The 26,987-nt window shown below is 31.6% G+C and overlaps 3 protein-coding genes and 1 long non-coding RNA gene across 8 annotated transcripts; 2 read left to right on the top strand and 2 right to left on the bottom strand.

Annotated features, from left to right (window-relative positions):
- The first annotated feature begins 457 nt into the window (after nucleotides 1-457).
- LOC127262621 (uncharacterized) lies at nucleotides 458-9,713 on the top strand. Of its 2 annotated transcripts, none has more exons than XM_051291393.1 (5): nucleotides 458-495; nucleotides 2,804-2,877; nucleotides 5,866-6,441; nucleotides 7,164-8,649; nucleotides 8,760-9,713. In XM_051291393.1, the coding sequence occupies exons 3-5, from the start codon at nucleotides 6,159-6,161 to the stop codon at nucleotides 8,947-8,949; spliced, it is 1,959 nt and encodes a 652-aa protein (XP_051147350.1). In that variant the 5' UTR covers nucleotides 458-495; nucleotides 2,804-2,877; nucleotides 5,866-6,158; the 3' UTR covers nucleotides 8,950-9,713. The 2 variants fall into 2 exon arrangements, with proteins under 2 accessions (XP_051147350.1, XP_051147349.1); XM_051291392.1 differs by lacking the exon at nucleotides 458-495 and adding an exon at nucleotides 1,742-1,778.
- A 15-nt stretch (nucleotides 9,714-9,728) lies between these two features.
- On the top strand, nucleotides 9,729-14,067 carry LOC127262619 (pentatricopeptide repeat-containing protein At1g63330-like). Of its 4 annotated transcripts, XM_051291390.1 has the most exons (4): nucleotides 9,729-9,876; nucleotides 11,167-13,110; nucleotides 13,234-13,790; nucleotides 13,882-14,067. In XM_051291390.1, exons 2-3 carry the CDS (start codon nucleotides 11,481-11,483, stop codon nucleotides 13,695-13,697), a joined length of 2,094 nt encoding a protein of 697 aa, XP_051147347.1. In that variant the 5' UTR covers nucleotides 9,729-9,876; nucleotides 11,167-11,480; the 3' UTR covers nucleotides 13,698-13,790; nucleotides 13,882-14,067. The 4 variants fall into 4 exon arrangements, with proteins under 4 accessions (XP_051147347.1, XP_051147345.1, XP_051147346.1 ...); XM_051291388.1 differs by having other exon boundaries at nucleotides 11,167-13,790; XM_051291389.1 differs by having other exon boundaries at nucleotides 11,167-13,790; nucleotides 13,868-14,067.
- A 5,602-nt stretch (nucleotides 14,068-19,669) lies between these two features.
- On the bottom strand, nucleotides 19,670-21,260 carry LOC127262494 (uncharacterized). Its single transcript, XM_051291199.1, has one exon. It carries the CDS (start codon nucleotides 21,069-21,071, stop codon nucleotides 19,974-19,976), a length of 1,098 nt encoding a protein of 365 aa, XP_051147156.1. The 5' UTR covers nucleotides 21,072-21,260; the 3' UTR covers nucleotides 19,670-19,973.
- Nucleotides 21,261-25,050: 3,790 nt separating this feature from the next.
- Nucleotides 25,051-25,906, bottom strand: LOC127262495 (uncharacterized). Its single transcript, XR_007841141.1, has 2 exons — nucleotides 25,604-25,906; nucleotides 25,051-25,373 (listed from the first exon to the last, which is right to left on the bottom strand). It is a non-coding gene; the product is annotated as an uncharacterized LOC127262495 (long non-coding RNA).
- Between the last annotated feature and the right edge of the window lie 1,081 nt (nucleotides 25,907-26,987).

Below are 26,987 nucleotides of genomic sequence, written 5' to 3'. Positions count from 1 at the left end.
CCCAGCATAAGAAGAATGGTAGCGAACATTGTCAGGAGACACACTTCGGTATATCCCCACATGAAAAGAGACTATACTTTAACTCCGGCAAGGAGGGCCAAGCGTTGAAAAATTGTGATCAAGCAAAGGAACTGCAAATTACTGCATCCCAGCATGAGAAGATTGATAGCGAACCTTGTCAGGAGACTCACTCCGGTACATCCCCACATGAAAATAGACTATGCTTCAACTACGGCAAAGAGGGCCATGCAATGAAAAATTGTGATCTAGCAAAGGGACAACAGAATACTGCATCCCAACATGAGAAGATTGGTGGTGAATTTTGTCAGGAGTCCCACTCTAGTAGATCCGTCTCACATCGAAAGAGACTATGCTACAATTGCCGCAAGACGGGCCATGTGATGAAAAATTGTGATCAAGCAAAGGAACAACAGAATACTGCACCGAGGAACGTGTCCACAATGATCCAGGCAGGGAATGTGGCTGTTAGTGAGGGTAATTCCATGTTCGATACAAGCAAGTCTTTTTTTGCACTTAAACTTCTCGCTTAGATGTTAGAATGACTTCATCTCTATACTATCTTTCTTTGGATTCTATAGTATTTGCATGCATGTTTGTTTCTGCACAATTGCATGGGTTGCATGATCCGATGTTTTGAATTAATGTATCTTTTAAAATTATTATTAGCATAATGCCCACAAAGTGAAATGATCAATGTAGGTGGAATTGAACTATGTAGGTGACTTGGACCTAAGCACAAGACCAAATGATTCAAATTCACATTCCGAGATAGAGATTCTAAGCTATATGTAAGTTTACATAGATCTATAGTAGATACATGCCTATTTTGTTATGTGATTGTGTGGGACCGGGTCTACATGTTTCTATGTTTCAAATGAATTTTATTTTTTCTTTTTCTCATTTTAGGGATTCTAGTATTTGATATGCCTGTAAACCTACTTGAGCGCAAGCACAAAGAGTTGTGATCATATAGGTGACTTGAACTCATGTCCTACGTCTATACATTTACATTCACATTATGGATTTCAGTTAAGCCTATATAGTATGTGTGTTTTTATTATATTTTGCAAGTGCATGGATTTGCATGTTGTGATTTTTACTTTTTTTAATGAATGGATGTATTCGCAAATGATTTTTGCATCATATATGCTTATGAAGCGAAGTTTGCATTTATGTGCATGAAATTGAATCACATAAGTAACTAGGGCTGAAGCGAGTGGTTTGGTATAAATTAACATTTACGAAACTGTTGTTTGTTCGTTAAGCATTTGAACGCGTTTGTATTGTTTGTGTTCGATTTGCTAAACCATTTTATTGTTCGAGCACATATTCGTGTTCGGTTCGATTAAGCTCGTTTGGATATATATGATATTTTATTTTATTAATTCAAACTTAATAATTTCATATATATACAATATATAACGAACATTTGAGAACAAAGCTTGAACTTGTTAGTAACAAAATGAGTATTTATGTTGTTTAACTAGACAAGTTTACATTCGCGAACAAGTTTAAACCGAGTCGAATTAAGTCAAGTTTACGAACGGGTTGGTTTGTGTAACAACTCTAGAGCTATTTTATGTGTGTGCTAACTATGTTGTGTGGATTTCAAATGAATGAATGTTTCAGAATGAATATTTGTATTTTATATGCCTACAAAATGATATTATCTTTATAGGAATAGAATTGCACTGTAAATGAGATGTGGACTCAAGCTCGAGGTCAAATGATTTAAAACCCATTTTCTAGCTTTCCAGGTAAGTAGATTCACTCATGTAAATGATTTGAATGCAATTTGAAGATGCTAACTAAATATTTCACTTCTGTTACATAGATATATAATGCATTTGTACCTTCTTATTTGTGTGGAATTGTATGGTTTTACATCCTGCTATATTTCTAATGAATCCATATTTTTATTTTATTTTTTTGAAGGAAAAAAACCTACAATTTTTGTAATTGCCGTAACATGTGTTTACACACTTACTTTAATATGTGTCATCTGATGGGAGGTTATACTTATGCATGACAATAGTAAATGTATTTTTAATATGTATTCAACGATTGGGGTTTGTAATGCATGCTTATTAACACAACTTTTATCTCTGGGGCGGAGGTGCTATTTTTTTATATAAAATTTAAAAATTATGGTTTTGCACGGAAACAATAATAGCTTTACTATCATGATGTTTCCCACATTGTGGCTATCCACCTCAGGATGGTGAATGGCTTGTGGTATGATGTTTGTTGCCTTCGAGATTCAGTATCTCAGGCAGTGAATAACGGATGCTATGATATATATTGGTCTCGAGGCTTTGTGCCTAGGGTTGGTGTATGTATGATGTTTTGTGCATTTTGAGGCTGGGAGTCTCAAAACTCCACGTGTGATTCCATGTTATGTTGTGATGATCATTGTGCCTTCGGGGCCATGAATCTCGGACTCTACATGTTATTGTTCACAGTGGATTGAGGAATTCCAGACCATTTTAGTCCTGAAGTTTCCTACAAACAAGCATACATGGATTCATCTAACATCATGCATAATACAAAAGTTTCCTAAATCGAAGGGCAACATGTTTTCCAAGTGTTTTGTTGTTGCTCTCTTTCATATGCGTAATTTTGAGTGCAACACATTTTGTGCTGTTCATATCTTTAGAATTTCGCATGATTTCACTGCAAAACACCCTTTTTCTTCTTCTTCTTCTCTCTCTTTTCGACATCAGCATATTTTGCATATCAAATATATGCTGCTTCACATATTATGTTTGTGCGTGCAATGTAGGTGAGGCAAGGTGACACTACCCTCAATCTGACCAAGTTTGTCGATGAGTTGTGGACAACAATGACATCTCAAAGGTGATTTGGGCCTAATCATTTTGATTCATTTCTCAAGCTGTTTAGTAGGGTATCTTGCAGTTAGTTCGAATCGAACTCATGCGGGCTTCTTGCTTAGAACCATGTATAGCAATCAAATTTTATTTTTTTTGGTGCTTTATAAAATGGCTCTCTTTACATTGTTATGTAAACTTCCATTTACATATAGGGTTTTTGGAATTTTAGAGTTTTAAAATGTTTTGAAAATAGTACAAATTTATTGTGATATTTTTTTATTTTTTATTTTTAAAGTTATTGTTCGATTAATAATGTCAAACATTAATGATGTAGTTTAGAATGATAATTCCTTTGGCAACAAAATATTACTCATGGCTTTATTTTGTGAATTTAAGCTTTCATAATATACTGATACGTGATTTACACTAGACAGCACTAGGTTGTACTTCCTCCGTCATTTAAATCTATGCTCATTTTCATTTTTAGGTTAGTTATCGAAAAATATTCTATTTTTTTTAAGTAAGAATTTTTTTTTTTGTACTGTTTTTTACTATAAAATGAAAAATTAACAATTATTAGTCACTTTTATTAAAATTCATATTCAGTCAAATGAGCACACATTTGCATGACGGAGTAGTATTTAATATCATTGCTTTTTAAGTATACATAAATTGGTTGCATTTCATTATTGTATAACCCATTATTAAATTTGCATTTGTTACAATATTAGATCGTTTCGTATTTTTTCAACTTGTATTACTCGGCAATGTGATTTATATATAAAAGAATATTTAATAATTTATTTGTGCAAATTCATATGTATTTTTTTATGGCTACATTCAATCAGCTGGCCGGCCTTTCTGCACAATTTTTTTATTCTAAAGTGTTTTATTTTATTTTTTTTTAAAATAATTGTTTGAATATGATATTTGTAAAAATAATTTATGGAACATTTATTTTTTTTTTTGCATTCTTTATTTGATAAAAATTAATATTAATAATCTTTCTATTCAAATTTTTATTTATAATGGTTTGGGTTGTGCTTTTACTATTTTCAATTTTTTTTTTCTTTTAAAAGTATCATATGAAATATTTATTTGTATATTTAAAATATTACACTAATATATATTTTATATCACATTAAGTAATTATTTTTATTTAAAATCAAATTCAAAAATAAAACTCCCCAAACAAAAAAACAAGTATATTTAAGATTTGATTATCTTTCAATTTTTATTCAAAGAGGATATTTATTATTTTCTTTTCCGTCCTACGTAATTTATTCTTATCTTTTATTTTGTCTGTTCTACTTAATTTGTTCTTTTTTTTAAAAAAAAAATTGATTATATATTTTAATCATATTTTAAAATTTAAAATTTTTTAATCTTAATTAAATTATTTAGTTATTTTAATTTATAATTATTTTTACTATATGATAATTAATTTTACTAATATATTTTTTAATTACCTAGGATTGAGGGAGTACTATCTGATTTTATTTAGAAAATTTAAAATATATTAATTTTAATATCCTAAAAATAAATTTGTTGATTTTTTTTCAATTTTAAACAAGATGATGTTTATTTCAATATTGATATATATATTGAATTCAAATATTTTAAAATATTTTACCAAGAATTTTTAAATTTTATTATTTGAATTTTTTTACCAAAAATAAATGTATTTTTAAAAAAATATATTTTTTTGGTTCCATATATAATGTAATACTCCCTCCGTCCCTAAAAGTTACTGTTTACTTTTTCAAATAAATTTTTTAATATTAATATTATATTTGATTGTAGTAAAAAAGACAAAAATATTCCTATTAATATTGTGTAATATAAAAGTAATGATATTTGTGTAATATAATTTAAGTTTTAAAAATATTTGTTATGCAACTTTATTATGAAACGGACAAAAATTAAAAATGGCAATAAACTGACGAAGTATAATTCTTTTAAAAAATTGTCTTATAGTAGTATATTCTATAATATTTTTAAAATACAAAATAATTAATTTTTTAATAAATATATAGTATTAGATTTTTTTAAAATTTTATCACTCAAATAAAAATATACACTTCTTTCTTTTATTATCTTATTTAATTAATTGACAAAATATTTCATCGAATATTATTTTAAAATAAAATTGTATATAATTCAACTATAATTTCACGTGTAATATAAAAATTGTGTCAAATTTATTGCTGATGCGTCTAACTCATCAAACTACAAATAGATTTTTATCCCAATTTTTAAATTTCTAAAATTACAAATATATTCATTTATTTAACTAAATATAAGAAAAAAAAATTATATTCGTAATTTTTCCGGTTTAGAAATAAAAATTCTAAAATCTACTCGCGGTTTAAGCATGGATAAATCAAACACTGTTAAATAAGGACGATCGAAGGTTAGTTACATAGTTTATGGAACAAAAAAAAATTTTGACGATTTTTTAAATATGAAAATTTTGATAAATTTTATTTTAACACCAAACCTAACCAAAACTTTTTAAACACGATATTTTTGAAAATATTTAGAGATTTGAAAAATATAAAAATAAAAAATAAGATTTAATTAATGTTTTACCAAAAAAATAAATAATATTTAATGTAATACTCCCTCGGTCCAAACTAAAAGTTTACGATTACTTTTGAGCCAAGAATAAGGAATAATAGTATTTTAATTACAATGGGCAGGTAAAAGTAGTAAAATGACATTTTTGCCTTTACTTTTTTGGTATAAAAGTAATGATGTGATATAAAATATAGGGTATTTATGGAAAAATAAAGTATTTAATAAAATAATTACTTTGTAATTGGAGATCCAAAATAGAAATACGTATACTTTCTGTATCGAGAGATATATTTAAAAAATAAATTGTTTAAAATCATTAAAAAAAAGTTATGTAAACGGACCCTTACTATTTGATTTTCTCTCCCAAATTTCCAATTATGCACAGTCGATATGATCTATAATAATTAATATATATATATATATTATCCCTCAGTTACTCACTGGGCAGCGAAGACTCATCGACGCAGAAATAATTGCCAAAATCCCTTTCCTTTCTCTCTCTATATTTTCTCTCTCACTCTTCCTTCCCTTCCATACCCTATTCAATAATTCCGTTCCTCAACCACCACCAAATCCAAATTCGCCTACTCCAATGCCGCCTCCCACCGTCTGCCCCTAAGATTCTCCGTCACTTCATCGCACTGATTGATAGTTCTTGGTTAATCGGAGCCTTCTTGTTTTTGTGGATTATCTTTTCGTAAAACTGTAATCGTTTCGGTGGCGGGGATGGGCGGAGGCGGAGCGCAGTCGCAGACGCAACAAGCGGCGGATGTGGCGGAGGAGCAGTACGTGAAGGCCAAGATCTCGGTCTGGTGGGATATCGAGAACTGTCACGTGCCGAAAGCGTGCGATCCCCACACTATCGCGCAGAATATTAGCTCCGCCTTAGTCAAGTTGAACTACTGTGGGCCCGTCTCCGTCTCTGCCTACGGCGACACCACCAGGATCTCCTCCTCCGTTCAGCAGGCTCTTAATAGCACTGGAATCGCGCTTAATCACGTCCCTGCAGGTGACTTTGAGATTTGTAGTAGTTTTGTGCTTATTGTGCTGTTGATTATTTTTTGATATTTGGGTTGTTCTGGTGAGTGTTAACAGTGGGATTGAGTGGTTTCTAACTGCGATTTATGTTTATGTGTAGCCTTTATTTTGATTAATTTATTGTTGGTGGACTTCTGTGTACTTTTTGTTGCTATGCTAGTGTAGGGGAAGATGGATTTGTTAAACATGGTGTTTTTATTGTGTTATGAGCAGTACTTTTATGCAATTCATGTTTTGTTTTGCTCCTTAGCAATAATTCTATAGATAGTAAAAAATTGATGATGAGTTTCAATTTCGTGTAAGTAAATTCGTATTTCCATGACATTGATAGAGGCTTTTTGGAAGTTGGTATCAAGTTGGAGCCAAGCCACTGCAGATTTCTATATTTGCATTTGTAACAACAACTTTATCCAATTTTCACATGCTATGAGGAATCCGGAACTTGAAATAGTAATGCATATTGAATCCCAAATTATGGTTGAAAGTGTGAGTTTGTCGCTAGCGGTTTGTTGGAATTTTTTGAGCATCTATTTCAAATAATAGAAAATTGCAACTAATATGTGACGTAGCCTTTCTTGTCGAGTAGTTATTGATGGCCTATTTGCTTTTGGAAGTGTTTTCGTGAAATATCACATGTTAATTTGTGAATTTATTTGGATTCAATTTGATCTTACAGTTTTTCTCCATGCTTAGGTGCCAAGGATGCGAGTGACAAGAAAATTCTGGTGGATATGTTATTTTGGGCAGTTGACAATCCAGCTCCTGCAAATTATTTGTTAATTTCCGGAGATCGAGATTTCTCAAATGCTCTTCACCAGCTTCGCATGCGCCGCTATAATATTCTTCTAGCACAACCACATAAAGCTTCTGCCCCACTTCTTGCTGCTGCAAAGAGTGTTTGGCTCTGGACAAGTTTAGTGGCTGGAGGACCACCAGTTAAAAATGTCGATTCTTCCCAAATTCTAAACAACGGTTATAGATTTGCAGCAGGCACTGAGCCATTAGGTGCGGAATCCATTCAGGCAACCCAACCCATGGAGTCGTATCATCAAAGCTTACATCTTGGAAATCAGAAATTTTCAAATATGGCGAGAGGAGTTGACCCAAAATATAAAGGGAAACTGCATCGTAGAAACTTCACCCAACAACCTAGTATGCCAAGAAGCTCAAATACCATGGGTGGATCTGAAGAAGATTATAACAATGTCAACCCCCGGAAACTGGCCTTTGGACAGTCTAAACCGTTCAACAATGGTACTTACAACCCTAAGTTTGCAACTAGCGGGCCAGGATCCTCTTTTGTTCCCAATTCTTCTGATTCTTCTTGGAATAACAGTTCCAATTCTCATGGATCTCATCAAAATCATTTTCATCCATCAGCAGCAGGGGGAAATGGAGTCACTGTTGAACCTGCAATGCTGCCTGTTAACTCATCAAGTACTGCTCCGCTTTGGCGTCCTCCTATTGCAATGCCTAACAGGCCAGATTCACAGAACTTGGGCTCTGGCGCTTCTTCAACTTATTTAACTGATTTTGGCAAATTAAATATCTCCGAGTACTCTAGAAATGAATGGCATCCTCCTGCTTCCCAACCATTACAAGGTGGGTGGGAGAGAAGACCAGCTTCTAGTGAATCTTCAGTTCCCTTTGGCTTTGAATGTCCACATGAGGCTTATAACACACAAAGCAAACCTTTTAATCAAGACATACAGACCAGTCTGTCATCCCAAGTTATGCTAGAAAGTACACTGTCATTTTCTTCTGCACTGGAAGCTGCTGTCCCGCCAGATAATAGTGTTTGGGGAGCACCTGGATGCCTTAAACCTTCTGAATATGTACAAGGTCTTATAGGGGTTATTATTCTTGCTCTAAACACCCTTAAGAAAGAGAAGATTGTGCCAACTGAGGCTAATATCACCGATTGCATTAGATATGGAGATCCTAGACATCGTAATACCGATGTTAAGAAAGCTTTGGCATCTGCTGTTGAGCAGCAGCTGGTAGTAAAACAGCAGTTAGGTACTCTGCAGATGTTTGTTGGAAAAAATGAGAAACTATGGCAATGTGTCAATCCAATCGCCGGTAATGAGAAGCACTATGCAAAATCAATATGGGATGAAATTCTCAAATTTCTTTCATCCTCTGAAGGACGAGCTTCATTGCTGAATGCTCAATGCAGGTGTGTTGTCCTGTTGTGTTTTCATCTTTCATTTTGGCTGTCTATTTCTGCTGTATAATTTCTTCCATACAAACCTTTACATTTCTCAATATTTTTATTTTTTGTTTTAGGTACGAGGCAGCTACAGTATTGAAACAGATGTGCTTAAAAGAGATCTCTTTGGGTGAAATACTCCAGATCTTGCATATGGTAATTACCATTAAAAAATGGATAGTATGTAATTATCAGACTGGATGGAAACCCATTAAAATTATGGTTGCAGAGATCAACCCTGACATGGGGTTGGCCGCTGCTACCTAAGCTCACAAAGCATTTTGTTATGGGAGGGGAGAGGGGGTCAAGGATGCAATGCTTTGCCGTGTGTCATGCGAGTAAATTTCAGTGAACAATGTGTTATATGTGGCAGCCCTTTCTTCCCTTTCACTTGGCTGCAGATGAAGCAGCCGTGGATGATAGAAAAGTAGTAGGTTTATATTCTTCTTTAGTGTTTTTTTTGGGATAACGCCGAAGCACTCCCAACAAGAGATATATTGGAGGTCAGAGAACATCAAGACTGCTTTATTTTATCTGCTCATCAATGTGGCTTCTCTACAGCATCAGCAACCTTTGTGGGCACTCTGTGGTATAAATCATCAGATGTTCCTTCCAGGTACATTGTGGAATATCAATATTGAAATTCTGATACAGCAGCAACGCATAAAATTTCAAACGAGTATGTTGTTGAACGTACAAGGGTTCATCTGATTCCGTAAGATCCTATTGTTAACTAAAGCTGGGAGATAATTTTGCTGTTACAAACCTTTACTTGCTGGTTTTGGCTTGGTGCTTGGAGAGCCGGAAGTTGTGCTGGACTGAAAATTTGACTTGAGGTTCGATAATGAACAGAATTCTGCTAGATTTGGCACTGGATTAAGATATGATTACGAAAGATTCAGGAACGGGGGAGACAGAGATTGAGACAGGATGGAACTAAAATTTTTTGATTGGGAGATCAAAGAACTTAGTATGGCATGGCAATGAAGCAGTATAGTTTCTAGAAGACATTGCAACCCAAATCAACTTTTAACACCGAGTTTTTATCTGAGTCGATTACGTTTGGAACAATCAGTTGCTAGACATGAAGATCAAAGTACTATTCCTCCTTGCAGCCTTCTTGATACAACCTGCATTGCCACCCTGAAACAAACTGAGGTGAGATGGCATTGATTACAGCAGATCAAGTGCAAGGTATAAACTTTAATATCAAAATCTGGTTTCATTCTGTCGCAGTATTTTTGTTGCCTTCATATTATCATGTTTATCGTCATCACCGTCTCCTGCTTGTTAAAACTGTGTAAATATATGCTGAGACCTCTTGTGATGCTGCTTGTGATAAGAAGAACCGTTTATGTTAGTTCTGTTTTTTGTTTATGCAAAACTAAATGTCGAAATTCTGTTTGTTGTGCTATTTGGTTTATGCTGATATCAGTTTGCCTAGTTGTTGGTATTAAATCTTTTTGTAGTATAAATAGAACTGGCAACTACTAATTCCAGTTCTATTTATCCACGAGATATTGTCAAGAGGGTGGTTAATAAGAAAGAACACTCCAATATCTGAATCCGCCTATGATGGGAGTTTCTTGTTTTAACTTACGACGAGAACTGCAAAGGTTGTGTTTGACTTTGACATGTCAACTTCGACAAGTCTTTGGCACAACCTATAGCAGTCCAAAGCACTGGATGTCATAGAATTTTGAAGTTAAGAATGAGCAACTTTTTAGGAAGTGCTCGACTTGAAAAAGTAAAAAATAAAAGCAAAAATTTATATGTAATTTTATGAAATTGCTTCAAATTTATTATATTTTAAGTTTCGCGTTTAAATGCTTCCACAGTATATAATTTGTAATTTGTACGAATTTGAACTATTTAATGGTATTTAATGCCTCTTGAAAGTATAAATATATTATTTTTCTTTTATACTTAGAGAACAATTTTATTATTGATAAGTTAAATATAATGATAAGTTAGATATAAGTAAAATAAATATATTTAAAGATTTAAAAAAATTGTTGCATTTTTTTATTTTAAAATAAAAAAATTAAATATATATATATTTATAGTTTTTTATAAAAAAAATAGTGCAGGCAACTGGTGTAATAACTTTGTGCTTTTGCCTCTTCTCCCGAACCCTAGCCGTCTACCCACTCTCCTCTCTCTTCTTCTCCTTTTACGCGACATCCTTCATTCAACTTACATTTTATAAAATTAAGGGTATGTTTCTTTTTTACTGATTTAAAAAAAAATTTAATTTAAATTTGATATTAATATAATATATGATAAAATATTTTGTAAAAAAAAAATAATAATAACGAAAATCTGTAGAGTAGAAATATGGTATTTTTGGGCAAAAAAAAAAAAAAAAAAACAAATTCTAAAACATGGATAATAATAATAATAATAATAATAGTATTCAGTAAATTCTACCTAGGGAATTTTATTTTTTTTGGCTATTTCTCTCTTATCCTATCTATGTTGCAGGTGCCTCTTGTGAGATCATAAGTTCTCAGTTCGCCGCTGTAAGTTTAAATTGATGGATGATCAAGATCGTCCTCCATTCATTGGATACAGTATTTGCTTCGATCAATCTCGTGTCCTTTTCCTACACTCTCCGTTCTCTGTATTCCAAGCCGAATTCTATAAGAACATGCCCTAATCCTCCGAAAACTACTATTATTATTATGCCCTAAATTTGATTCAATGGGAACCCTAATTATTTTTCGATCGTCTGAGAGTCTCTGTTAATTTGTTCGTCTATATATATTGACCTCGGAGATGAATTCCCGGCGCTTCCAATGGCTGTGAAACTTTCATCTTCAATAGTGTCCAGGAGAATCCCCAATTGGGTTTCTCTGAAAGCCAATCTTTCTTCAATTTCCTGCGCAATTAATTACCTCCACCCCACCTCAGAATCCGACAATTGTATTCCTTCGAATTCCCCCGATTTGGAAGCGAAGATTCAGAGATTGAAGAACAACAAGCTTTGCTCAGCTACCTTAATATCGGTGCTGGAGGGAACCCCCGATTTGAATTCCTCCATAAAGCTATTCAAATGGGCCTCCCGTCAGAAGCAGTTCCGGCCGACGGCGGAGACGTATCGGATGCTGATTTTGAAGCTGGGCCTGGCCGGAAATCTGTCGGAGATGGAGAGGTTTTGCAATGAAATGGTGAGGGTGAGATGCTGTGGTTTCGAAAAGTCTTTATTGTCATTGATTGATTCATTTGTTGGTGATCGTAGGTTTAGTGAAGCTTTAAGGGTTGTTTATGCGATGAATTCAAATGGTTGCAGTCATCATCTAAGTATCGAAACTTTTAATTCATTGATGCGTGTTCTTATGGAGGAGAAGAGTGATTTCAAGGATGTGGTGTTTGTTTATAAAGAAATGGTGAAAGCGGGGATTGCACCGAATGTCGATACTCTGAATTACTTGTTGGAGGGGTTGTTCGAATCCGGGAGAGTGGACACAGCCATGGATCAGTACAGGAGAATGGGGAGGAAAGGGTGTGAGCCAAATGTGAGGACTTTTGAGATTGTTGTAAGAGGTCTTGCTTACGCCGATCATGTGGGAGAATCGGTTGCCGTGTTGGAGGAGATGTTTCGATCCGGATGTGAGGCTGATGCGAAGTTCTATGTGTGTGTTGTGCCTATTTTTTGTGGAATGAAGAATCTTGATGTTGGTTTGAGATTGTTTGGAATGATGAGAGCTTCGAATGTTGATCCGGATTGTGCGACTTATAGTGCTGTGATAAGGTGTTTGTGTGAGTTTCTTCGGTTGGATGATGCGATTAAGCTTTTGGAAGAGATGAGAGGTAAAGGGGTTATGCCGGAGAGCCGTGTTTATGTGGATATAATCGATGGGTTGTGTAAGTTGAATAAATTGGCTGAAGCTGAGGACATTTTGGTAGAGAATGGCATCTTTGATCCTTACTTGCATAATATGATTCTTGGATCTTATTGTAAGAATGGCATTTTCCCGAAAGGTATGTTCGATAAAATGTTAGAAAGTGGTGCTCTTGATGCTACGTCGTGGAATATTCTCATCGGATTCCTTTGTAAGAAATCGATGATTGACGAGGCGTTGGAGTGGCTTTGTAGAATGGTTATTTCTTCTTTCCATCCGAACTCGGATACATACTCATCACTTATTCTTGGCAACTGCAAAGCAGGGAAGTTTTCGAATGGTTTGGACTTGTTTGCCTCTATTAAATCGAAAGATTGGGTTTTGGATTCTGTCACGTACGCTGAACTTGTGGAATGTCTTTGTGAGACGGGAAATGTTCGAGAGGCAGCCAATGTGTTTCGCTACATGGCAAGCAAAGGTTGTGCTCTTCGATCGAGCTCATTTAACTTTTTGATCGGAAAAATCTGTGCAGGTGGAGACGTTTACAAAGCAGTTGGGTTATTACCATTGGCGTATTGCTGCGGTACGTTTCCTTTAGGCTATGTGTACAATAGTATTTTGAGAAGCTTATCGAAAGTAGGTTGGGAAGGTCATATCTCGGCAATTCTTGCAAAAATGATCGTATGCGGCTGTGTTTTCGATTCAGAAACTTACAGCATTGTTATTCGATACATGAGCGCAACAAATCAAGCAGGAAGCTGTGTTTCGGTATTCAACTTGATGCTGAGCGTAGGGGTCATGCCGGATGCGGAAGCATTAGCTCGTTTATTATCATGTCTGGCCAAGAATTCTCGTGTGCATTCGATTTTGCGTTCGATGGATAAGATTGCTCTTGAATCAGAATTTTTAGATCCGGTGGTGTATAATTTACTTATCCGTAGTCTCTGGAACGAGGGATTCGAAACGGAGGCAAGGCGCGTGCTGGATAAAATACTGGAAATGGGTAGGGTCCCGGATGCTTCTACCCACGCATTGCTCGTGGGTTCTGTCGAAACAGATGATGTGAAAGGGAATCATCGAAACGATGATAGTGTGAGTTGCATACTCGAAGAGGGCCTGGGGAAAACAAAACGCGATAAAAGAAGCCATTCTTGCACGGTTTTTCGATAGATCATAAGTTCCTGTGTCGATACAGAACTAATGCTGTCTTGGCGCCGAGGCAGAGCAGGAATTCGAAAGAAGCACGGCGTTTGGGCTGGACGGGTTAGTGTTTCAGCGTTTGGCTTTACAGTGCAAGTAGAATATGTGAGTTTCTTTGACTAGTTGTTGATGTTTTTCAGATGGGTTTTTGCAGATCCGCTCGATGGAAGGAAGCGAACCGAATGCGACGACGGAGCACTTGCGGTATCGGTGGTATGTCTCCGGCTCTCTCTGTTTCCTTAGATGTGTGTTCTTGTCATGGTTTCTTCAGAAAAAAAATGTGGATATATTATGTACATATATGACATTTTATTTTATGATTTGGTGCATGTTGTTGCTAGTTTGTTTTTGTTGATGTTGAAGATAGATAGATAGATAGATAGATAGATGGATGATCACCAAGGATTGGATTCACTTAGGGTTAGGGTGTGTTTGTTTGGGGGTTTGGATTTTGAGTTGGAATTTGAATAGTAATAATTTTGAATTTGAATAGTTGTATGATGTGACAATAAATGTTGATGTGATTTTTGAATATAAAATTGATTTTTAGTATAATATAAAAAATGAAAATAGACGTTTGATTTGATGTTTTTTGGAGAAAAAAATGAGATGAAAAGTGGAAATAAAATCCAATCCCCCAAACAAAGTATAGATGCCCTTAGATTTTATGTTGCATTGGGACGATATCGGGCCCCATTTTTATCCGCCTCCCCGTCCAACTTCATTTGTTATTTTTTTAAAAAAAATATATAATTATATGCATATTTTAAATTTTATAATTTATATATTTTTATTTTATTTTAATTAAATTAGTTAAGTTATTTAATTTTAATTTAAAATTATTTTTATTAATATATTTTTTAATTATTCACTAATTATATAATACTTAAAATTTTGTGTATTTAAGTTGAAAAAACAAATTATCTAATAAGCAGGGAGTATGGAGATGGTATGGAATCCTCACTCAAATACGATATATATCATATAATGTATATATGTGTATATATATATACTTCTTTTCTCCCACCAAATTAGTACATTTTTTTTTAGTCCTTCTATAAATTAGTTCATTCTCCTGATATAGTAATAATTAATAACTAATACTTCTAATTAAATAAATTTAACTATATTTTATTAATTTACTAATATCTTTAGTTTTATTATTTGTTAATTGTAAATTTAGAAGTTAGATTAAAATTTTAAATAATAAAAATAAAATAAATATTTAATATTATATAAGTAAATATTCATTTAGTTTTAAATTTAAATTTTAATGTAATATATAATAAAAATTTGATGTTTGATTTGAAAATTTATGGCTGAAAAAATTAATTAAAAATAAAATTTGATATTGATTTTTTTTTTGTTAAAAAAATAATAAAAAATAGAATTTATTTATAATGCAAAATTATAAATTAATTTTAAATTTTGGTATTTGACATAAAATGTTATATTCTAATACCATGTATACAATTCAGTTAGAGATGGTTTAAGATAATATATCGAAAATATCGAAATATATTGTATGCCGTACCAAATTTTTTAATTTATTAAAAAAATATCGATATTGTATCAAATAATCAATATATACAAAAATATCAATTTTTTTTAATTATGTATATATATTGAAAATATTTTATTGTATATTGTTATCATACAAAAAAAGTCATATTGTATCAAAATTTTGAAATTTTTTCGGTATTTTTTTTTTACAAGTATGCATGTTTCGTAAATTCGATATACCAAAATATTTGTACAGTAAGGTAATATATCATACCAAAAATTTTGTACCGTACATATGCAATGTGGTATTAAATTTAGTATATCATAACGAACTATCTCTAACAACAACCAAATTCGAAAATAATTTTGTATTGTTTATATAATTTTGTATTCAGCACCCTATCCTTTCCCTTTTTTCTATTACATTTTTTATTGTATAAATTACATTTAAGTTATTAAATTTTATTTTATTTTATCTAAATGCATGCATTGATTTACAATAAATACAATTATTATTATTATTATTTCTAAATAATATCAGTAAATAAAAAATTTAATATTTAAAAATTAAAATAAAAGATATTTTTAAATTTTTAATTTAATATTTGATTAAATAAAAAATATTTAATATAATACTTTATTACATTCATTAATCAAATTAATTAACTAACTAACACAATAATTTCTTAAACTCCCAGCGCCACACACACAACCCCTTCTGCCCCAATGTGTCACACACCCGTGGATTATGTATGATTGGAGAATAATTTTTTTTATTAATATATATAATTATATAAACACAAATTTTATAAGTATTATATATTTATAAATAAACTTATTATATTTTTATAAAATAAAATTAATAACTAGATAATGGTATATATTTATTAATAATGTAAAAATATTATAATATATATTACTATATGTCTATAACACTACTATATTGTACTCCTTCGTCCGTTATTGGATTGTATTTAATATTAAAAATATTTTTATATTTGTATATTTTTTTGTACAAATGTCCTTTTATTAGTATTATAAAACACTAATAAAAATATTTTTGTAATTTTTTTTAATTTATACTACATTTTGATATAATAATTAATATTCAAATATCAACACGCAAAAAAACCTCAGAGCCAGACGAAGGTAGTATTATTATATTAAAAATTGTAATTATAATTAGTATTATATTCACAATCAATATATTAAATTATTTTTAAAATTTTTATTAGTTATTATTATTATTATTTATATAATTTTTTTACATAAAAAAAGTAAATATGTATATAAATAAAATAAAATACATAATTTATGATTTTTTTAAAAAATATTAAAATAAATAAATATAAACTAACGGTTCAATGAAAAAATATACTCCCTCCGTCTCAATGAAAGGTTGTCATTTTTTATTTTCGTCTGTCTCAAAACAAGATTACTATTTCCTAATTTACATAACATAATAAATATCATCCCAACTTACACTATATTACACAAATGTCATTACTTATATATTACTCAATACTAATAGATGTATTTTCGTCATTTTTACTAAAATTCATTATAGTACTAATATTAAAAAATTTACGTGCAAAAAGTAAATGACAATTTTGCACCGGGACGGAGGGAGTACATAAATATCTATTCCACACACCCATATGATAATATAGTGCATTCTTTAATTGAAAAGTGAGAGCGACATCGGAACGACAAAATATATTGTATTCAATAATTGAAAAAAAAAATGACAGTAATATATAATATTTATCATGATAATAATATTTTTTAAATATTATATTTATAATATAAAATATATATTATTTTCAAAAAAAATAATAATAATTCACTAATATATTTTAGTTTTAATTATTTTTATTAAAAATTATAATAAAATTAATAAATATTTATCTTATTATTTATCCCATATACAACAACTAATAATAATAATTTTAAAAATTCATCAAAATTTCTACTTATTTGGAGAGATTGTATACTATATAAATTTTTCATCATTTTTCATCAAAATCCATAAAATTAATAGATACCTCACAAATTTTAAAAGTTCAACAAAATTCTAATTGAATACACTCTCTAAACAAATAGATTTAAAATAGACTTTATAATTTAAAAAGAAAAAAAAAATTGTTTATATCCACTAACAGTATAAATGCCCTGCTATCATATAAAAATAGTGATAAAAAACTATAAAACAGAAAAAAAAAAATCAAATAATAAAAAAAATCTGAAAATGCAAGAATTAGAAACTGATCTTAAATACTCCCTCCGTCCTATAAGTAAATATTTATTTGTTTTTTCACGTAGTTTTAAAAATATTAGTATTGAAATATAGTAGAAATGACTAAAATAACATTATTAGTTCGTGTGTGATATAAATGTAATGACATTTGTATAACATATTATAAGTTGTAAAGGTATTTGTAATGTTAAATAGATAGTACAATTATTAAAAAAAATAAATAAATACTTTGTCATTGGATGGACTAAAATGAAAAAATGAATATTTTGTTATATGACGGATGTGGAGTATATAATACTATAATATAGATGATGCCACCAATATCCAAACCTTCAATATATCTAAAGCTTTTTCTTATTCATTAATTCACAGGGTGTGTTTGTTTGAAGGATTTTGGTAGATTTTCACTATTCATCCAATTTTTTCCCCCCAAAAACATCAAATCAAACACCTATTTTTCATTTTTTATATTATACTAAAAATCAATTTTACATTCAAAACATCACATCAAACCCTATTTATATCACATCATACAACTATTCAAATTCAAAATTTTTACTATTCAAATCCCAACTCAAAATCCAAACCCCCAAACAAACACACCCTCATATAATTTTTCCGGCTCTAAGACGCGGACCCAAAAGATAAACGCACCCGAAAAATAGTAAATACAAATTTAGAAATTAGCACATAAATTATATTGATATAATACAAATATATGAGAGACAAACAATATATAAATTATATTAATATAATATAAATGCGCATTTTACTTATAACAAAAGTTTTCAAAAACTTTAAGCAAAAAAACAAAATTGAATATTACAAAAATAACATATAATATCATTAATTGTCATTTTATGTATAAACAAATAATATCAAACAATTATCTTACCAAAACACTTCAATATAAACAAACTAATTGCACACTAAATATATTATTCCTTCCGTCCAAAACTAAATTTCTCGTGTACTTCAGGTTGATCTTTAAATATTAATTATTATATCAAAATATAGTACAAATTAAAGAAAAATGACAAAAATACTTATATTAGTATTTTATAATACTAATATAATGATATTTATACAAAAAAAAATCATATAAACATAAAAATATTTTTATTTTTTAAAAGTTTATCTTGGACGGAGGTAGTACTAATCTTGAAACTTTACAAATCTCCAGAGACTAAAGAGACTCAAATTTACAATCCAACTATGAGTGGCACTAGAAGGATGCGTCCCAAGTAGGCTTATGCAAGTAAGCTGTTCTTTAAAATAATACCATCAGAAGCACAAACAAGTAATAGTTAACTTGTTTGAAATACACTAATATCTCATCCAAACCACAAACACTTGCTCACCAATTAAAACCAAAAGTTTGATGTAAGAATGCATACAATTGTAGGGTTAGTTTAAGCACAACTTATTTGAAATAATACCATTAGAGGCACACACAATCCAACATATTAAAACTAAAAGTACACAACCCAACCCGACCAATTAAGACGAAGAGCACATCGTTAGCATAGGGATGTATACAAACTATAGGCTTATTTTGACTATTCACTAACACCTTTCAAATAATACTATAGAAGCCGTAACACTCCGGCCGCAAGCCACACAAGAAGGACATGTGAGGATTATAAACTATCCCCATAGGTCAACACAAGTCCTTAAACTTTCCACGGGATCACTCATTTTGAAATTATCCTAAAGTAACCACATTTTAACTTTAGAGTGTGGACTCCAAAAAAAAATATACACATGGTTGACATAAATAATTTAAACAATCCACTTAAACTCTACTCAAACTCAGAGCATCACTAGAGCACACATGAAACAACTAGTTAAGGCCAAGAGCATACAAGCCTACAGCGCATCACCAACAAAAGGATGTATACGAAACCGTACACTTAATTTGAGTAATGTGAAACTTATATGAAAAATACCATCCAAAGCCTATACAACCCGGCTAGTTAAGGACAACAAAGCATCACAAATGCTAAGGCCAAGAATGCATAACCCTACTAATTAAGACCAGAAGCACATCTCCAACAAAATGATACAAGGATCATATACCAAAGAACATCCATGTTCAATACTAGGAGATAGGATAAACAAAAGAATCAACTAGCCAAAAAAACACAATTAGCAACACAAAATGGAACACAACAATCTCAGGTTGAACCAAATGGCATAAGTTTAGATTTCACATTCAAAACAAACAAGAGTCACACAGGAATTAACACAAACATTGCAAGGTTTAAACTTCAGATCCACCATGGAGATATGCTAAAATAGTTTTTACCAAAGACACAAGAGTTCTAGCAAATAAAGCACATGGTTCATGACCTGATGATCACAACAAAAATATCTAAATTTTCCAAGAAAAGGGATGAGAAAACGATACTGTGAAGACGACGGGAATGAGCAGACTAAGAAGATTCAACAGCTACTGTCCATTGCAATCCAGCCCCGACCCCTCCTTAGGACGATGTTCTTGGAACTCCCTCGGCTACAGGGTACTCACTCGAGCCGGCCCTGTTATTTCCATTCTCCTTGCAGTCCATCTGACTCGCCACATTGCTGATCATACCATCTTGCACATCGAGAACCTCCTCGCAGCCTGCCTCCAGCTCAGCAACAAACATCTCGTCATCGCTACCATCGTTCGTCTCTGCAATGAAGTCATCAATGTCATCTACAGCCACCTTCTCAGCATCCTCGTCCATAGCAGCCGGATTGTCTTTCCCGGAAACTCCACCGAGCTTCTTCCCGGTCTCCCTCAGCTCAACTGCATTCAGTGCTGCCAGCACCTGATTTGGATGATCGACTATATTGTTGGCATTTCCGGCCGGATTGACCCTCTCTGCAACCACAGATGGACTGGATATTCCATTCCGGACAGCGGAAAGTACATCTGCACCAGTGATTCCGTTGTTGATTCTCGCAGCCGTGTTGAATCCAACTCCGGCATAACCAAGATTTCCACCGGCGCCGCCAGGGGCTGCCGGAGCTGCTTCTCTCCTCATATTTTCCCTCATTAGTAAATACGCCACGTGCTCTAAAGCCTCCTTCGCACGTTTCCTCGCCAAAGCCGCCTCCTTTGCCCTCCGATCTGCCTCCTCTTTCGCAACCACTGCTGCTCTGCTCATCGACGCGTAAGCAATCTTCGCTGCAGCCAACAATATCGTAACCGACTCTCGATCCAACTGCCGGAATCCTTCGGGCAGACTCGGGTCTTCTTTGGCGGTTATCGGTTTAAAAATTGGGGAATTAGGGCTCACGCAGAGTGGGCAGATGTAGGGATTAGGAATCGGTCCGGTGGCGGTGGAGACACAACGAGAATGAGACAACGAGTAGCACTTACCGCAAGTCACCGCGTCCTCGACGGACGGCGTCGGAGGGTAGACCTGGAAACAGGTCGGGCAGAAGGACTGCGGATGCTCGCGCAAGACGCAGGACGTACAGAGGCGGCGGAACGTTCCGCGGTGGCGGACATGGTGGATCAGCAGCCTGTCCACCACATCGCAGTTTCCACAGGCCGTCGGGACGCGAGTATTGAAGGTTTCTGGTTTAACCATCCTGCCAAATGATGAGCAATCGCAAAATCGGCACCGATCGAATGCAAAAACGAAGTGAATCACACGCCGGCGCAGATGCCGGTGATGAATTCTGATTAATGAGCGAGAGAGAGTTTCTCGCTCTAGGTTTGCGAATTAGGGTTAGGGTTTGGGTGATACGAAGGAGTGAAAACGATGAACCAGGGCCAATAATTATATACGAAAAATTTATTACTATTTCCTATTCACAAACAATTAATAAAAACATATCCTTAAAAATCTTGTTTGGTTGATATTATTATTATTTGATACTATATATAAACAAATATATCACATATTTGTAATATTTGATTGATATATAATCTTAAAAATATTTAAAATACAAACAACACTGTTCATATAAAAAAAATAATAATAATATTATGTGTAATTTTTTGTATTTATATAGTGAATTGATTTATTTTATTTTAAGCAATATTTTAGGAATAACTCGTATTCGGCCCAAAATACGACTAATCGATATGGACTCTTATAAAGTTCGGATAATGTACTAAAGTAGTATGTCAACATTTCCGGCCCATTAAGTAGAATCGATAGTGTATCGTTAATTTCAGTGGATCGATCGACTATATATAATTAGTATAGTATAAATTAAATTTACATGATTGTAAAATTAAGATTAATATTTCATATATTTGTAATTAGAATATTACAATGTATAAGAACATTTGCATGGGTAGGCTAATAATGTGAAATAAACAATTAAAATGTTACGTAAGTATAAAATATTTTGCATGGCTAGACTAATAACATGAGAAATATAATTTATTATATATTAATTGGTATTACAAAATTAGGTTATAACCATAATAAAGTGGCTTACATAACCCACTTCATCTAGTTGAACTGAGAAATTGCCTTTTTTAGACTCTATTCTATTTAATAAAAAATAAATAAATAAATAAAATTTAACCTTTTCACTATTCAAGTAATCTTGAGTTAATAAAAACATATTCTTAAAAATCTTATTTGATTAATGTTATGTGAATTTTATATTCAAGTCATTTTGAGTTAATAATAATTTATTCTTAAAAATCTTGTTTGATTTGATGTTGTGTGAATTTTGAATATTATTGTAGCTATTAAAATGTCTAGATTCAATTAAATATTATATATTTTTAAAAGAAAATAAAATCTCAATCAAATAAATATATAGTATTTAATTATGTATATATGTTAATTCTTGTACAATAACTATCAACTATTATTGCAAAATATGATTAAAATGGAATATATCACATAAATATTATGGGCATATACAAAATCATAATAATTTTGGAAGTAAAATAAATGAAGTATTATAGTCAATATCTTCTAAAAAAAAAAAAGAAAAGGAAATGATATAAAAACTTTGACAATAAATGAAGTTGTACAATCAAATAATTCAAAAATGAAAAACAACATCAGACAATAAAAGAAGGATTGCAAAATCCTCCATCCGGCCAATTGAAATGCGCCACGTGGCACCATCCGAAAAGGAAGCCGAAGCTCTCTTCCTCTCTTTTGTATTATTTTTCATGTTCTTCGCGTCCTTCAAAATATTCTTTGTAAAAAATCATTGAATTGGACAAATGATCCAATGTTGGTTGATAAATCAATTAAGTTAACATTATTCATGGTATGCTTAAACTGAAGAAAAAATCAAAACACAAAAACCGTTGACAACTTCAAAATTAAGTATATAAATAAAAACTCGAAATTTATATAATTATTTGACACTATATATAAATAAGAATGTCAGGTCTTTGTAGTATGTATTTTATATTAGGTTTTTGACTTAAATGTAATAAATATAATGTGTAGTGAAAGAAAAATAATACTAGTATAGTTTTATTTTGTAATGAAATTGTTAAGAAAAGAAAAAAGTAAAAAATCTTTAACATTTAGGCCATAATTTATTTAATGAATGCTTGATTGAGTTAAATGATAGAATTTAATTCAATTGATAGGATGGATCAAGATTTTTCTTGTTGTCTAGAATATATATATATATATATTTACATATATATTGAATCGACTTATTTAAAAGTAATATTTTAACAAATAATTTAATTCGACCCAAAATACAGTTAATTTGATTCGACCCAAAATATCTCCGGCCCACTAAAATAAAATCAATAGTTTTTTTTTAATAATCTCATAATCTATCCTAACACCACTAGACTACCTACGGAATTCACTATATATGATTAATATATTATGAATAAAATTTTATGCTTGTAAAATAAAGGTTAAGAATTTCATAAATAAGTATTACAAATATAAGAGCCTTTGCAATTATAGAAATAAAATGTTACGTAAGTAGAAAAATATTTATTTGCATGGCTGAATTAATAAGATAAGAAATATTATTGATTAGATATTAATTGGCAAATTGGCAGTTAGATTGTAGCCATAATAACATAAACCAGTTCCTCTATCTAGTTAAACTGAGTTGTTGTTACCTTTCAAAATGTTCCGTACTTTAAATACTACCTACCTTAATAAATAAATAAATAATACTACGTACCTTATGAAAATAATAAAGAAATAATAATAATAAATGACACTACCTATCTTATACATATAATGGGCCTAATAGGATAGATATGCTTATCTTCTAACTTTTAATTATGCATTTCAAAATTTAAGAAATATTGACATTATATTGGTAGTTGGTAAAAAATATAAATAAAATATTTTTTTTGGTCTTGCGAGTATATTAGTGTAAAAAGTAAAGTCAATTGTATAATAAAAATGAAAAAGTACGGATAGTTTTACGGTGATATAGTTATTTATGAAAATAAGATTATTATTTTGGGACGGACAAAAATGGTAAACAAGACTATTGTATTGAGACAAATGAAGTAAAATATAATTGTTACGTACAAAAAATAATAATAATGGTAGCAGGATCTTAAAGGAAGTCATGACACGAAGTCGGGTGAAAAAAGAGAAAATATGCACTCAGGTCGGTTGGTCCGCGGTCGGTTGGTCCACAGTCGGATAAGCAGGTCGGTTGGTCATCGGTTGGATAGACAGGTCGGAAGGTCTGCGGTCGGATAGGCAGGTCGGAAAGTCCGTTGTCGGATAGGTAGGTCGGATGGTCTGCAGTCGGATGAAATGATTTGCAATCGGTTGATTCGCAGTCGGTTGGTCCGCTATCGTTTGAGTCGGCTAATACGGAGTTTGGACCAAGCAAAAAAGTCTGTTAATCAGTCGCTTAAATTAAGTGAACACTAGTTCAGTCGCTTGGTTGGGGCGACCATTGAATCGTCTGGAAAGACCAGAGGATAGTCGCTTGATGGGGTGACCAAGGAATCGTTTGGTCCAGCGATCAGTTAGTCTCCAGATTGGTCGATTGGGTTATGCGGTTGGCAAGACGGTTGTCGTAACTGACCAGACGACGTTTCAAAACGTTTCGTTGTGGGCGATTGACGGCGGTTGCTGGCAACGGTTCCGAAACGTCTCTTACGAGGAATATTTAAGGATTGGGGTCGGCAACTGACAGATCATCTTCAATCGACATCAAATTCAAAAGAATTGCATTTAAGGATCACCACTTTATTTTCCGGTTTGTATTTTTATTTATCTATTTTATTTATGTATCCTACAGTCTTTAGGGATTCCTAATCTCAGTACTAATTATATCAAATTCGAAGATAATTTCCTATTTTCGGATTTTATTTATTTATTTATTTTTTTTGAAAAAAACACATCAATAATAATATAAAGGTTCCGGGAGTTTTTAAGGTTGGGTTGTTTTGTGGGTTTTACTCTATATTTTTTATTATTATTATTTTTTTAAATATCAAATCAAATAATAATAATAATTATTATTTTTTTATATTATACTACAAATTTATTTTACATTCAAAACATTATATCAACATCTATTTATATCACATCAAATAATTATTCAATTAAATTTTTTACTATTCAAAAATTTAAACCCAAAATCTCGAACCCACAAACAAACACACCCTTAGAGCAGCAGAAATAATACAAGTTTCGAATCCCTTTTTAACTGTACCGAAGCTGGTTTTGCAAACTAAGAAAAATAAATCACACAAGGGGTATGAAATTGAGCCAATTTTGTCCATGTCTCTCCCAACCAACTTGGACCAATAGAGGGCCAATTCGTACTTTTTTTTTCTCCCTCTCATTTCTCTTTCCTCCTTCCAAAAGCGATTTTGTTCTTCGTCGGACGCAAAAGCAAAGGTATTCCACAATCATGTCCATTCAAAGGTATTCCAACTCTATCTACGCTGCATTCCTTTCAAACTTGAAAGCAAAAGCAAAATAAATCAACAATTCAAAATATGTGCGCTATTGCACACAGATTTCAGAAGAAAATCAAAATCGAAACTAAACAACAAAAAATTCAATAGAAACGAAATCAACAGTTCAAGATTCACCCAAGTTGAAAACCAAAACTCCAACAAATGAAAGTCCAATTAACACAAACATTAGCGAAACACTAAAAGATAAGGCGAGAAAAAGAGCTTTCTTACCTTGCGTGAGTTGAAATCTTCCAGACTTTGGCCGACGAAGGAACTCCCACCGGGTTGAAGCTTTATGCGAGAAGATGGAAGCTGGAGATGTACCGATGCGGCGTGAGACAAGGGGCAAGCAAATCGGTGAGAGAATGGCAACCAATTTTTGAGAAGAATTAGATTTGGGAGAAGAAAGAAGGGATGGAAAATAAAAGCCATTGTGTAATATATCCGCTTCCATCCATGGGCTTCTACACATCAGCTTTACGAAGCCCATTTTTAAAGAATCCATTGCTGTGTTGCTCTCAGGGTTCTGAACCAAAAAATAGAGCTCTTACTAATTTTATTTCATATATAATCAATATTTTTTTAATTTATTTGATATTATTGTCAACAAAATATTCTATTATTTCTTTTACAGTATATCATATTAAAATATATAGAAACAAAAAACTTAAATGTAAATACAAATAAAAGATTTTAATATATTTGTTTATATTTACATGTATTTATAAATTTCATTTTATAAATAATATATATATTTTTAAGAAAATGAGGCCCAAATGTTTGGGCCCTGGGCGTGGCCCAGGTAACCCATGCCCAGGGCCGGCCCTGGTTCGGTGGCTTGTGGATTGATTTAATATGTAGATTAAAATTTCAAATGATTTACCGAGGGTGTGTTTGTTTGGGGGATTGGATTTAATATACACTATTCATTCTATTTTTTTTCCTAAAAATATCAAAACAAACACCGATTTTTTATTTTTACATTCAAAACATCACATCAACACCCATTTATATCACATCATACAACTATTCAAATTCAAAATTTTTACTATTCAAATCCCAACTTAAGATCCAATCCCCCGAACAAATGGAAATTTAAATATTTAATACTATATAATAACTTAAATGATATATACTCTTAATTCAATATATTATTTTTACTATTTTTATTTTTTTATTTATTTTTAATTGTAATAAAAATAATTCTATTTAAATATCAAATACCTTTAATTTTAATAAGAATATTTATTTTTTATTTTAGAGGCAAAAATATTAAAATATCTTATACACTTCAAATAAATATTTGTATAATATTTTATATGAATGTCATCGCATTTATATTATACAACACAAATAGATGTATATTTGACATTAGCATATAGTTTTTTCAATCAACTGTTTTCACTAGCTCTTTTAATTAGTTGTTTATATGAAAATGACAATTAAGATCATTTATGTTATTTTTTTAAAATATTTAATTTTGTTCATTTTGATTTATAATTTTTGAAAGTTTTTGTTATTAATTATTGAATATTATAATATTATTATAATTTCTTTTTAGATTTGAGAAAAATATTTTATTGAAAAAATAATATTTTTTATTGAAATTGTGTAA

Source organism: Andrographis paniculata, unplaced genomic scaffold, assembly GCF_009805555.1.
Source record: "Andrographis paniculata isolate CXL003 unplaced genomic scaffold, ASM980555v1 Contig65END, whole genome shotgun sequence".
NCBI classification, from domain to species: domain Eukaryota; kingdom Viridiplantae; phylum Streptophyta; class Magnoliopsida; order Lamiales; family Acanthaceae; genus Andrographis; species Andrographis paniculata.
Note: the sequence above shows the minus strand (reverse complement) of the source record. Positions and strands in the feature narration are given on the sequence as shown.